The 14,106-nt window shown below is 40.2% G+C and overlaps 1 protein-coding gene across 1 annotated transcript in view; it reads right to left on the bottom strand.

The window, feature by feature from the left end:
* Positions 1 to 14,106, bottom strand: part of Vps50 (VPS50, EARP/GARPII complex subunit) — a 107,595-nt gene that overhangs the window by 23,367 nt on the left and 70,122 nt on the right. The window contains exon 20 of the mRNA XM_005363676.2: positions 11,501 to 11,607. Within this exon, the coding sequence (XP_005363733.1) occupies positions 11,501 to 11,607 (107 nt within the window). The remainder of the gene's footprint in view (positions 1 to 11,500; positions 11,608 to 14,106) is intronic.

Raw genomic sequence — 14,106 nt, 5'->3', positions numbered from 1 at the left:
AAAAAAAAAAAAAAAAAAAAAAAAAAAAAAAACCAATGTCCTTAAGACTTCTCACTTAAAAACAAAACAAAAAAATTAAAGTAAATAGCAGGTGATAATCTCTACAGATAAAAATAACTGGTTAAACAAACACAAAGGCTAGAGAAACCGGGGGTTCTTCCTAAGCCTAACAGGGTCCTGAAAATCAGACCCTTAAATGACTCTGACAGGGAAGAAAGGCAGGCAGGCAGGCATACAAAAAGAAAGAGAAAAAAAGAAATGTTAATTTTGACCACATATATTACACGGTTTTAAATTCCCAACAGGAAAGTAAAACCAAAAATTAAAATGATTGTTACGATTTTTAAAAACCAAAGGGACTGCACTCTGTAGACAGAGGCTTAAATCCACAAGGGGGAAAAACCATTTTAATGAATCTCTTTTTGATAAAGAAAACGCTGTAGAGATATAGGGTATCAGCTCCTTGGTTCAATTCCACTACACACCACTGGAAGTTAAGAGACATGGCCTGTGTTGTTTTAACCTAAAACTCAAATGATGACTAAATCTGCCCCTCCCCCTCCCCTTCATGCCATCTGAAGAAGCTTACTGTGATTCTATCCACTCTACCAAAGTGCCTGAAAGTAGATTAACACTCTCAGACTAGTGTAACCTTGGAAGTCAAAAGAAAAATTACCCTGAGAAGGAACCCAATGGATAGATGACCTAGCACATCCAGAGATCCTAAAAGACTTTAATTAAGACATGTGAGAAGCTCTGGCATCTCCTGGTTCTCCGCCGCTGTCTTAACACATGCCTAATTGTGTGACGTGGTGTATGTGATGTGTCTGCTCAAAGGGTTCCAACTTCAGTCCTCCGAACTGAACTCCTCTTTTGCCTTTTCTTCCCCTCACATGTCCATCCAGGCACCAGTCAACAACTCCCTTTGTTCCCTACACAGCTCATTATACCAACAGGACCTAATGACTAACTTTCAGGGTCAACTAGACAGCCCCACTGGAGGGTACCCCAAATGCCACATCTGACAACCCCACTCGGCTTGAAGAAACAAGATAGGTGGACCACCTAAATGTCAGTTAGGAAATCTTCAGAGGGGAGACTGATGAGAACAGGGGCTAGAAACCGGACAGGCAGATTTGGTGAAGGGGTCCCCCAGAGCAGCAGTTCCATGCATGTTTTTGCTTCTCTGGGAAGGAAAGCCAGACGAGAGCTGTTTCCGTGTCTCCCCTAAATGAGGACCCTGCCGAGAGGCTCTTTGTCCATAGCTGGAACCGAAACTGCAGTCTAGACTCGCATCCCTTCTGGTGCGCAGTGCTGGAACTATTCATAGTTATTTCAGTGTTACCTCTTCAAAAGGAAGTAGTAGTAGGCTTAATCAGGGCTCTACGGAGACCTGTAAGGGAAAACTTTCTCTAGCCTAGTGGGGACCCAGTATTACAAGCCACCAAAATATAAGAGTTAATCCAATCGCTTGGCTAAGGGACCCACCCTGCAAGAGGCAGTTTCACTTTAATGGCTGCTAACCAGACAGGAGGACGGTGAGCCTTTTACTAGGGTAACACTTTCTTTCCTTGACCCCTGCATACGCCCCAGCACAGCCACTCCAGGAGCACCACAGGCTCTAGGACACCGCCCACAGTTCTGAACCCTACCTCAGAAAGAGGTAAGTTTTCCTTTTTTTCTCTCCTGTTTACCTTTTGGACTTTTTCATTCTTTCTCTAAAGCGCCTTTGCACTCCATGTGGCTGATTAACTCCCATATAAATGACATCCGTGTCTAACCCAAACATCATGGCTCTTTCTCCATCTTAAGCTCCCAATTTGGGTTTATAATAAACCTATCTAAATTCAAGCAAGACGAACAACCAGCTGAGCAACTGAACTTTGAAAATATTAAATTAAGAAAGCGAAGGCTTATGAAATGGATACAAGCACTAGATTACAATCTACCTTACCTTGGTCAGGGCTCTGTTTCCATAAAGCAAAGGCTGCCAGGAAGTCAGCTGAGCCCACTGTATTCTGCACAATGCTTAGAAGCACAGATTTTACTAAGTAGCAGTAACTAGGCCAAAACAAGTTCAAATTCACAGGTTCACAGGGAAGAAACAAATAGATAATCAAATACCACCAAGCACAGGAGGACAAAGGGAGTGACAATATTGAGAAACTGGTAACAAAGGAAATAAGGGTAGGTTATGTGGCCACAAAAGATGAATAATAATCATGGAAATCATGGAGAATACAAGGAAAACCAGGGTGAATATAGAAGGGCTCTTAGGAAATACAAGTATAATTTTAAAAGCAAATGAACAAACGAAATGGACAATAGAAGTCTCCTAGAAGGCACTGCAAACTGGTAAGAATGTGGGAGATGACTTAAGGGAAAAGTACAACTAAAGGACCAATTAAAGAGGCTAAGCACTAGGAATTCATCTACACGGGAACAAGGAGAACACTTGAAGTTCAAAGCTCCAAAGAAAACAAACGTTAAGTCTATAGTTCTATTCACAGTTGAACTGTCATTCAAACCAAAGCAGAACACAGAAATTAACAGGAGCGAAAGATATTTACCTCTCGCATTTCTTTTCTGAGAAACGACAAGACCAACAGACCAAGAGAGTGGTGTGGGAAATCTTTCTGTAAACTGTTGCTTTTACTGGTTAATGGATAAAGCTGTTTCTGCCAGTGGCTTAGCAGAATCAAGCTAGGCAGGAAAACTAAGCTGAATGCTGGGAGAAAGGAGGAGTCAGTGAGAAGCCATGGAGCCCCAACAGGAGACAGACACCTCCTCGGGAGTCCACCACAGCTACGTGGTAATACACAGACTAATGGAGATGGGTTAGTTTAGGGTTTAAGAGCTAGCTAGAAATGCACTGCAAATAATACAGTTTCTGTGTGATTGATTGTTTCGAGCTATTGCCCAAACAGTACTGCAAATAATACAATTTCTGTGTGATTGTTTCGAGCTATTGCCCAAACAGTACTGCAAATAATACAGTTTCTGTGTGATTGTTTCAAGCTATTGCCCAAACAGTATTGCAAATAATACAGTTTCTGTGTGATTGTTTCAAGCTATTGTCCAAACAGTACTGCAAATAATACAGTTTCTGTGTGATTGTTTCGGGTCTGGGTGCCTGGGAACAAGCAAGCAGCCTCCATTAACTAATTGGTACCCTTGGGTACCAATAAAAGCAACAAATATACAGAAGTAATTCCCATGCTATTTCCCCTTTTTTGTCTAAATGAAAAGGAAGGTTTTAACTTTAATGTAGTAAAATTACATATAACAAAACAGGTATCAAGCAAGAATTAGTTATAATATTTATAGCTACTTTTTTATCATAACTAAGGAAAACTATAACTATCTATTCAACTCTATCAAAGACTCCAGAAGGATATAATATTACCTAAGTCAACAAAAAGTGCATTGTAAGCAATTTCCAAAACCCTAGAATTGACAGAGACATCTTACTGCCTGAGCAGTCACCCAAAGTTCTTCTGTAAGGTTGCAGGCATCCATCTTCAGCCCTCAGGCACATAGTATCCAGCAGACTTTTCTATGAAGCATAAAATCTGAAGATCCCTGTTCTGCCTTGTGATGGCAAAGTCCACCAGTTGTTTTCTTCTGTGGCCTACAGAATGTCTGGCAGACTCTTTCATGAATCAAGAATCCCAAAGGATGGTCTCACCTTTAGGCAAGTTCAGCAGTCATTTTTCTGTGGGTCCTCCATATTCAGTTCACAGAGCATAACATCAAAAAGTCCAGGCAAGGACAGTTTCTTGCCTAAATGGCTAACAAACTCCATGAGAGGCCTCTTTGATGCCCATCCTCTTGAAGTAGATTCGTGCTGCCAGGAGCAGATGTGTCTTTTTTTTTTTCATGAAAAGTTCTAAGTTCTTAAAATATTTTAAATGCCATATTTTGTAGTCTTTGAAAGATCTGAAGAATATCTATCCATCTGAAATACACCTCTGAACATCTAAAAAAACCTAACAAACATAACTACAAGCTTGACTATTAGAGATGACTCTGTATTATCCTATATTTAATTATGTATTACATTTTAAAATGAGCTACAAAAGTACAACAACTTAACCAAGAGCAGAAATATATATATTATTTATATATACAAATAATATATATATAATATATATATAAATATATATATGGCCTTAAATTTGTATCAATAAGCCAAGATCCATACCAATGAAAATCTCTATAGCATATTCCCCTTTAAATGTAAACAAACATTTATAAACAATATTTGGGAATTTGGGCACAGTTCTCTCCAAACTGCTTCCTGCTTTTTGTTGGGAGAAGTAATTTTAGGGGGTGTTTTTGGCAACCTTTTGGTGGGGGGGGGTCTTGGTCTAACAAACCACATTAGTCTGGAAGGACTAAGGCTGCTTTGCCTTTTAGCTCTGCAGAGTCCAACATGGTGGAGTCATGTTCACTACCTCTGAGACTGCCAGGTGGGAGCCATCTTCACCACCTCAGCTCTGGGAAGCAGCATATAAACCCTTTTTATCTGAGTAAAAGCTAAATCTGCCATGCTATGTGGCCTGGAAATATCTCTGTGTATGGTGGCAGGAATCCATCCGCCATATTCTCCTGCCTGTGCAATCCTCTGCACTGCTGTCAGGGAGCAATGAGGTACCTCTTTCTCAGGAGCTACAGTATGCAGTGTACTCCTGTGAGATTTAACACCTCGAGAGAAGCAGAAAGTACAGCTCTCAACTCAGCATGCCAGCTTTAGAAAGTGTGGACACTGTTTCTGATAGCCACAGAACAGTTAGCTAACACAACCCAGGTGACCAGGAAAGGCCATGCCATGCATTATAGGAAAGTCTTATGATCTCCTTTCTAGTCTGTGGTAACTTAACTCTGTCTATAAATGGGAATTAGTATCCATAACTTCTCTTCACCAAAGTGAAGAGCTTGTTGGCTTTAGGAAAGACGAGCCTGGATTCTCCCACCTTCCAGGTGCATCTCATAGGGTCTCTGTGTTCCAGGTGTTTAAAAAAGGTATTAAAAAGAATTCACAAGACATCAAACATTCACAGTTGATACACAGGTTATAAACCTCAGCTGTTGGTGTTATCTTAAGAAAATTATAATTATGATGAGTGCATTGAAGGGAGCTTAGGATGCTGTATAATGGAATTCTAGTCTAATCTAAAGATAAGGAAAAGTTTCACAAAAACAATTAAAAGCTTTTCTTCACAACTCCAGACCTGGAGAAGAGACACAGGAGGACAGAAAAGAAATCAAATATCAGTCATGAACAGAACCTAAAATTAAGTCATCTGCCTTGGCCAACTTATCAATAGAAGACACAGAGAAAAACGTGGCTACCTCCTGAATGACAGCCAAGGAACACAAGATTTCCTCAAGCAATATCTATACCTCCCATGTGGAATAGGGAATACATTGGTGAAAGGAAGCACCCAGGGTGGAGGGAATTCCTGGCACTGCAGTAATGACCACTGGGAAAAGGTGACCCTGAGAGACTAAATTTTCAACATTAAGGTTCTATAGATACTGGAGATCTACGAAAGTAAAATGTACTTGGCTGGGTGCTATACACAGATGTTGCAAAACCTGTTTTCTTTCTCATTGGTTGAAGCTTATAGTATAAAAGAGCATATGCAAGAATAAAATATAAGCTAAGATAATGTTCATTATCCTGCCACACTTGAGAGGTCATCAATATGTGTGTGTGTGTGTGTGTGTGTGTGTGTGTGTGTGTGTGTGTGTGTATGAAGCATATACAAAGGCAAAATGGAAAGGCTAATAAATAAGGCATACAGGAAACAAAGAGAATCCAACCTGGGCAATGTATTGGAATACCCAACAAGAACTGGAATAAAACTTAACAGGTCTATTACCTGTGTGCCTGGTAAGTTTTCATTCTGTTGCTGGAATATTCTAGCTAAGCCCCTTAAAGATCCAGAATTATTTCCTAGAGAGAGATACTAAAAGACTGTGCTTCTTGGCCAACCTCTTAATACACATGGCTACATATGGAGCTAACAACTCTGAAAGTAATTGAAAGTTGTTTTGAAGCAAATTTATATATTATCATAACAGGTATGAAATATCAGCATTAATGTTAATATTGTATACAATCTGAAGAGATGATACATTTTTCCTTACACACCACGTATGAAAATACTGCTTGCTAATTGAAAATGAGACGCGTGTCTCCACAGGGCACTCATGAGGTCTTTTTCAGTGTTCTTGCCTACCTTTCAGTCCTATCTTCCCTGAACCACCATGCTCGCTAAACATCCCATGTGCTGCACACACACATTCTTTCTGTCTAGAAAGACTTTATCTGCTTCCTCATCTGTGAGATATAGTCAACTTTCAAAGTCCATCAGGATGTCTGCCCCATTCCCAATAAGCCAATTAATCATTAAACAAAAGGGGAAACATTAATCATTCTTTCTCCCTATCTCTTCTCTGCATATTTATGGGGCTAAAACAACCCAACTTTGCTGTTTGGTGTGTTGTTTCCAACGTTGGTCTCCTTAAGGGCCAGGACCTTTCCATGACTCTTATATTCACTAGAAGGCAGACTGCCTGAAACAAAGCAGAGAGGCTCAAAAGAAGAGTACGAAAGTTAAAATAGAAAAAAGAGTCAGAGATATTAACAAGAGTTCAAAAACAGAAGTGTAGTTTAAACATATGAAAAGATGCATGAGCACAAACATGATTAAATCCATATCTGAATGAGATGTCATTTAGCCTATCAGACAGGCATCTCAATTTATATGATATGTGTTATTGAGACTGAGAAATCAATCCTCCCAAATTGTTGGCAGCAGGGCAAACTAACAGAACCTCTGCAATGGAATGGAGAATGTGTGCACTCTTTAATCCAGATGGGGGAAGCACTTAGACAATGTGTTCTAAAGTCATATTTTCACATGAGAAAAATTATTTCTTCCAGAATATTTCTTGTGCCCTGTTTATCATGTCACATCAAATGAAACAACAAATGTCCAAAGTCAGAGAGTGGAAAGCTAAGCTGCATGCGACTACACGTCAGGAGTATGAAGAAGAGAGAATAGAACACGCTGCAATATACCACACCAAAGATGCTTTCATTGCAGCTTCATGAAATGTGAAATGGGGAAAAGACATGATAAAGAATACTATGGAAGAATGGATGAAGAAAGTGTGGAATATATACACAGTAGAGTACTACACTGCGGTAAAAAACAATGACTTCTCGAATTTTGCATGCAAATGGATGGAAATAAAAAACACTATCCTGAGTGAGGTAACCCAGACCCAAAAAGATGAACATGGGATGTACTCACTCATGATTGGATTCTAGCCATAAATAAAGGTCACGAAGTCTATAACTGGTGATCCTAAAGAAGCTAAATAAGAAGGTGAACCCAAAGAAAAACATATAGTTATCCTCCTGGCTCTGCAAAGTAGACAAAATTGCCAGGGAGAAAATTGGGATCTTGGGGGTGGAGTGGGATGGAGGTAAGGGAAAATGGGGAGAGAAAAGTGAGAAGGGGAGGATGGGGGGAATTTGGGGAAACAGGATGATTGGGATAAAGGAAGGTTGGACAGGGGAGCACGGAACCACAATTCTTAGTTAAGGGAGCCACCTTAGGGCTGGCAAGAGACTTGAACCTAGAGTGGCTCCCAGGAGCCAAAGGCGATGTCCCCAGTTAGTTCCTTGGGCAGCTGAGGATAGGGAACCTAAAATGACCCTATCCTATAACAATACTGACGAATATCTTGCATATCACCATAGAACCTTCATCTGGTGATGGATGGAGATAGAGAAGAGGCCCACACTGGAGCACTGGACTGAGCTCCCAAGGTCCCAATTAGGAGCAGAAGGAGGGAGAACATGAGCAAGGAAGTCAGGACCACGAGGGGTGCACCCACCCACTGAGACAGTGGGGCTGATCTATTGGGAGCTCACCAAGGCCAGCTGGACTAAGACTGAAAAAGCATGGGATAAAACCGGACTCTCTGAACATGGCGAACAATGAGGGCTGATGAGAAGCCAAGGACAATGGCATGGGGTTTTGATCCTACTTCTTGTTCTGGCTTTGTGGGAGCCTAGCCAGTTTGGATGTTCACCTTCCTAGACATGGACAGAGGGGGGAGGACCTTGGACTTTCCACAGGGCAGGGACTGCTGACTGCTCTTTGGACTGGAGAGGGAGGGGGAGGGGAAGGGAAATGGGAGGCTGGGAGGAGGCGGAAACTTTTTTTTCTCAATAAAAAATTAAAATACATACTTTTGTTTTCCCAGCGTCACTCCAAAATGTCTATTTTATACTAATATTGTAATTTAAATATAAAATGCTATACTGACCTTGAAGAATATTTTACAGTTTGTATTAAAGAAGACAATGTTACCAGCAAAAAAAAAAAAAAAAAAAAAAAAAAAAAAAAATACTATGCACAGTGTAAGGCAAGTCTTGAACCCAAAGTAAAACCAAGCAAATGAGGAGGCGCATAAACACTTCCAAAGGAAAGCAGGAGAAGGTGGGGTGCTTTCTTCAAGGAAGGGGATCTGGACTTCAAAGGCTTTGCTTAACTTGGAGGCATTTTAATTTTAAGCCTCTTCCCCACATTATCTTTCAAATTAAAATCCTCAGTAGTAAAATGAATAAATAATGAAGCGAGTGAGAAAAGTATCAATGAAGGAACGGATCTCTTCCCTTGTATGCACACCACAGCCACGCTCTGCCTCCGGATCCCTCAAACCACTATATGTTGCTTTCAATTTAAATGCAGAGGTCTGAGTGTATTTGTTGTCTTAAGCTCTGGAGCTATTAGAAATATGGCCTCTGCTAACGCATCTGCTGTCCTTCAAACTTATCAACCATGTTCAAATAAAACCTACCTCAAGGAGCAGACCCTTGAGGGCCAAAGCTAGTCCCCAGTGGGACAGATGGCCTCTCATGCCTTTCTGCTCACACAGGGTATCAGAGGGAAGTATCCCAGCCTCTGAAATGGGGAGCCCCACTAACATTTTTCTCTTATGAACACAAGGAGAAGCACTACTTTCACCATCCAGTCCTCAAGTATTCAGTAAAGATATTCCTCATCTCCCTACCTCCTAAGCCCCACCCTCCACCTCCTGCCCCTGCCTTGAGAGGCTCTCTTCAAGGTCTACTTTATGTATATTCACAAACTGATGAGAAAGGCACCCCCAGGGATGATGTGGGAGCGTCATATATCAATCTGTTGATTTCATTGGTTAATTAATAAAGAAACTGCTTGGCCTGATAGGTTAGAACATAGGTGGGTGGAGTAAACAGAACAGAATGCTGGGAGGAAGAGGAAGTGAGGCAGACACCATGCCTCTCCTCTCCAGGGCAGCCGAGATGAAGCAAGCCCCCAGGTCAGACATGCTGAATCTTTCCCAGTAAGACTGGTGCTACACAGATGACTAAATATGGGTTAGGCAAGATGTGAGAACTAGCCATTAAGAGGCTAGAACTAATGGGCCAAGTAGTGTTTAAATGAATACAGTTTGTGTGTTGCTATTTTGGTTTAAAGCTAGCCAGGCGGCCAGGAGCCGGGCAGCAGGAACGCAGCCCGCAGCTCCTGCTACACAGGGAGACAGAAAAGTTCACAGAGTGGAGGTGGGGGTGGGGCACTAAGAACAGGACTGCTTTCTAATAGACACAGAAGAATACAAGCCTTCTTCAAATTTCTACACTAACCAAGCAATTAAGAGTTGTGTTTGGTGTTGGATTTAACAGAAGGAAACATGACAGCCTTATTCATTTTGTTTTAAGGTAGTAAAACATTCAGACAAAGATATGACTCCTCTAGTCACTTGAAGTGGGTATGGTTTAAAAATAAAAGACCATTTATATGTGGCCATTAACTGTTTCCTCTTTCCCTATCAGAGTATCACGTATCCACATTTCTTGGCACTGCCCCCAGACACTTCATGTGGCTAAAGTCATTGATATGGCACAGCTGCTTCTAATTTAACACATTTAGCAAAATCAGACAAACTATCGCAAGCAATGTATCCAAAACATCCAATACTTTTAAGTCCCATGAGGTTGAGAGAGATGACAAGGCCCTACAAGGTTCAGAGTATCTATCAGTGAAGATACTCTATCTTCACAGTAGTGAGTGACAGGGCTGGGGGGGACAGCATGAGGAAAGGATGGCCAGAAAGCTACCTTCACGTAACTGACCAGTGACGGTGGAAAAACCAGACGACAAAAAGCACAAGTAATGCTCTATCTTTTAGGGGCCTGATTCTAACACACAGAATTGAGAACTATTCTAATTGAACCTGGGAAGGGATTCTTGGCAACAAGGTCAGTTTATCAGCAGAGTAAGTATTCTGTGCCACAGTAGGCTTTGAGCAACCCTGAGCCATGAGACAAAAGCATGATAGTACCACATATTAAGACACCACTGAAAGAAACCTCATTGGGGGACTTACACCAGACGACCTCTTAGCACCCTTTCAAGTCTGATTCTGCAAAATTCTAAAGAGTTATTCATGCCACTGTTCTGCTACCTCTCCTGGACAAAAGAAGAAAAGCTAATTATTCTAACAATAATTAGCCACAGAATAGCTTTTTCAATCTGTCTTTTTTTTTTTTCTGGGGCTTGAAAAAATATATCTTTTCTTCTCATTTCAATATGACTTTTGCATATTTTTCTCTAGAGGAAGTAGGACTAAAGCATTTTGTATATTTTATCATATTCACTGATGATGTTTAGAGATTATCTTAGATAATAGAGCATTTCATGAAAGCTGAAGTTACTCAAACAAAGCAGTAGATAAAAGGCAACCTCACAAATAGAACATAAAGCTTCTGCAGCCAGCTGCTAACATCCGTGCTTGGTGTGGACAGCAGTGTGAGATGCTCTCTTAACTTAGCTACCAAATGTATGGATCTATTTGTGAAATATAAAGCCTGAAAGAATGCAAGATGCTGAAATAACAATATTAAAAATTGACATCCCCCTTGGTGCTGTATGTTTAGGATGGCATTTGTTCTAGTTTGCCTTCAACGAGATCATCTAAACATCTTATCTGTAACAAGACACACCCTGCAACTGGAAGGGTTTCCTCTTTGAAACCCTGTCTGAGAAGAGCAGAAATCACTCTGCACTCTGCTTCTCTGACAGCAAGGCTGGGAAGCTCTATGAGGCAATTAAACAGAAAAATATTGTGCTGTGATATTGGCACTATCACCCTTGTATACAGACCTCTAACCCAATCAATCGGAATGCTTCAGAAAAATGAGAAGACACAATAACTTAAGTAGCTAAATGGGAAGATGAAATTGACACTAATATTTGTACACTATTATGTGGAACATTTACAGGATAAGAAGCACTGACACTGAAGATTCTCAAATCCTTCACTGCAGCACACACTAACCATGCAAAGACATTTAAGTAAAAAATAACTCAGTAACTAAAGCAAGCTATAACTGACATAATTTTTTTAAAAAAAGAAAGGTATGGCTACTCACCAACAAGTCTTATTACATTCAACGTTGTATTTGTTAAGATTGGTGCGTTCACTTTATTTAGACTGTAATCTGATTTCTTCCTGCTCTTAAGGGTCTCTCTTGAAACACTTCACATGGAAAACAAAAGAAATGCCCTTAGACTTCAGACTAGTAGGCCAGTCATTACTCAGATTATCATCTAGCTCCCACTCACAAATTCTTTACTGAAATTCTACACGTATGTGAACTCAGAGCCCAGTGAGAGGAGAAACAGTAAACAAAGAAAGTTAGTTCTAGGAGTGGAGTTCTTTGAGTCTAGGTATTCTGTAAACTCCACTTTAAGTGCTTGTCAACATGTCTATCTCTACTGAATTCAGTTTTCAAATCCCAAATAGTCAGCTATTTTATTCCACTTATGTTTGTGTTTTCTTGGTCACCATTCTGCTGTGGAACAATCTTTGTATGCTATAAATATGATTTACTCTCATTGGGGGTATATAGTCTATAGCTGGGCAGGAAGACTGGACGGGAGAAAACCAGGCTAAAAGGACTGGGAAGAAGGGCTGAGTCTTAGGAGTTTCAAGCCAGGAACAGAGGAAGCAAGATGTGCAGAAAATGAGGTAACAAGCCATGAGCCACGTGATAAAACTTAGATAAGAATTATGAATTAATTTAAGTAGCAAGAACTAGTTAGTAGCAATGCTAAGCTACAGGCCTAGCATACATAATTAACACTAAGTCTCAGTGTGATTCTGTGGGAACTTGCTGGCAGGACAGAAAAGTCTGCTTTCTTCTTAAAGTTCCTTATTCTGTCACTTTTTAACTCCTTGGATCCCCTGATGAAGTGAGTGTTCTTTCAAGTTCTGGGTCCTGGAGTTCATCTAGATGATTCCAGCTGTTTCTGTGATACACCCTTAGCAGCTGGGCTGTTTTTGCTGTATGTCTGATGTGAGGCTGAGCTGTGTACTAGGCCTGGGAGTGGCAACATTTCTAAAATCTGTTAAGACTTCTGAAACACAGGATTTTCCTATAGAAGTTATACACCTAGGTACAAATGTATCAAACCTATGGATTTCAGAAACTTGTAAGAAAAACATCCTCTATGGAACTGGAATTAAAAGAAGATATGATGACTGAGTATGAGGTTAACAGGTTAACACAATTTCCAAAAGAGAAGCAGAAGTTTTGTGTGTATATATATATACACACACATAGACACACACACCATTTTTTAAGGGTATAACATGATAAGATGAATATGACCAAAATGAATGAAAGTCTCAGAAAATCAGTAAAAATATTTTAGAAAGGGTGTAGTTATGGATCAGGCAGAGCAAACAGAGTCTGCTGCCATGTGCAATACGTGAGCAAAGGACAGTGCCAGGAGAGAGGCAAGCAGAGACGGGGCCACCAAAGCATCAAGCCTAAGGGTTATGCAGGTCAAAGGTGAGCCAATAAAACATAAGCAAGGAAAACACCAAGGAATTGGATCAAATTCCTATCTAAGGAAAAATCTCAGTGTACAGCAAGAATAGTTTACAAGGGAGAGTCTGGAGGTAAGAAGCTACAGTAACTCTAACAAAAGTGGAGATACATGCTTAGCACACACTACCTTACTTGTCCGTTTCAATTAAAACAAAGCTTTCCCTTCGCCAAAATATTTCTTAAACATATCTGATAAATACAACAAAATCATCCTGTCCAGCTCAAAGATATGTTAATGTCTTAAATATGCAAAACCCAGTAAAATCAAACCTTCACAATCAATATATTTACAACTATATGAATTTTCACTCTTATGTTAAGGTTCCAAGTTAATAATTATTAATTAAGTGTAAAGTATACTTAAATCTATCACTTAAATATATGTGTGTATTAACTAAAAATATCTGACATTAATCACTTCAGCATATCAAGCCCATTTAATTGGATAGAAGTGACAATAATTCTTAATAAAATTATCATAGTTTTGAAGAGTGAAGTTTATCATAAAACAGAACCTAATTACTGGCAGGGAGCCTTAATAAAAAATAAAATATAAAACCAAAAGACTAGAAAAGCAAGATCAGTGCAGAAATGATTTATCTCCAAACTGAAAGCTCTTTGATTAGGCTCAAATTTTTAGGAGATGATAAAGTAACTTTTATGACTTTTGAAGATATTAGCTTGTGATAGTATTTTTCTATTCTTTAAATTACATTTATTTTGGGAGTGAGGGTGGCAGTGACATTAAGCGCCAAGGGGCATGTGTGGACGTCACAGGGCAACAACGGAGGCAGGTCCTTTCTTACCAAGTGGAAGCTGGGGCTCAAACCCACGTCATCACACTGGGCAACAAATGCCTTCATCCATTAAGCCATTCCACCAGTGCATGACACTATAACTTTTTAATAAAATGAGGACATGGAAGGATAAAATTTTGAGACCCCCTATTGCTAGATGAGCTACAGGCGATTAACGGCTGCTAAGACAGTGAAATCAGTCTGTCTCAGGGATGCAGCCCCACATATCCATGATCAACATTAAAGGGACTGAGCAGACTGTGCTGTGTGCATGTGTGCATGGTGAACATGTGTGACAGCAGCACTGAAAAAGTCATGGGTTTAAGAGGGAGTGGAAAGAGGATG

This window comes from Microtus ochrogaster, linkage group LG10, assembly GCF_000317375.1.
Source record: "Microtus ochrogaster isolate Prairie Vole_2 linkage group LG10, MicOch1.0, whole genome shotgun sequence".
In the NCBI taxonomy this organism is placed as follows: Eukaryota; Metazoa; Chordata; class Mammalia; order Rodentia; family Cricetidae; genus Microtus; species Microtus ochrogaster.
This window is presented reverse-complemented; position numbering and strand designations above follow the sequence as displayed.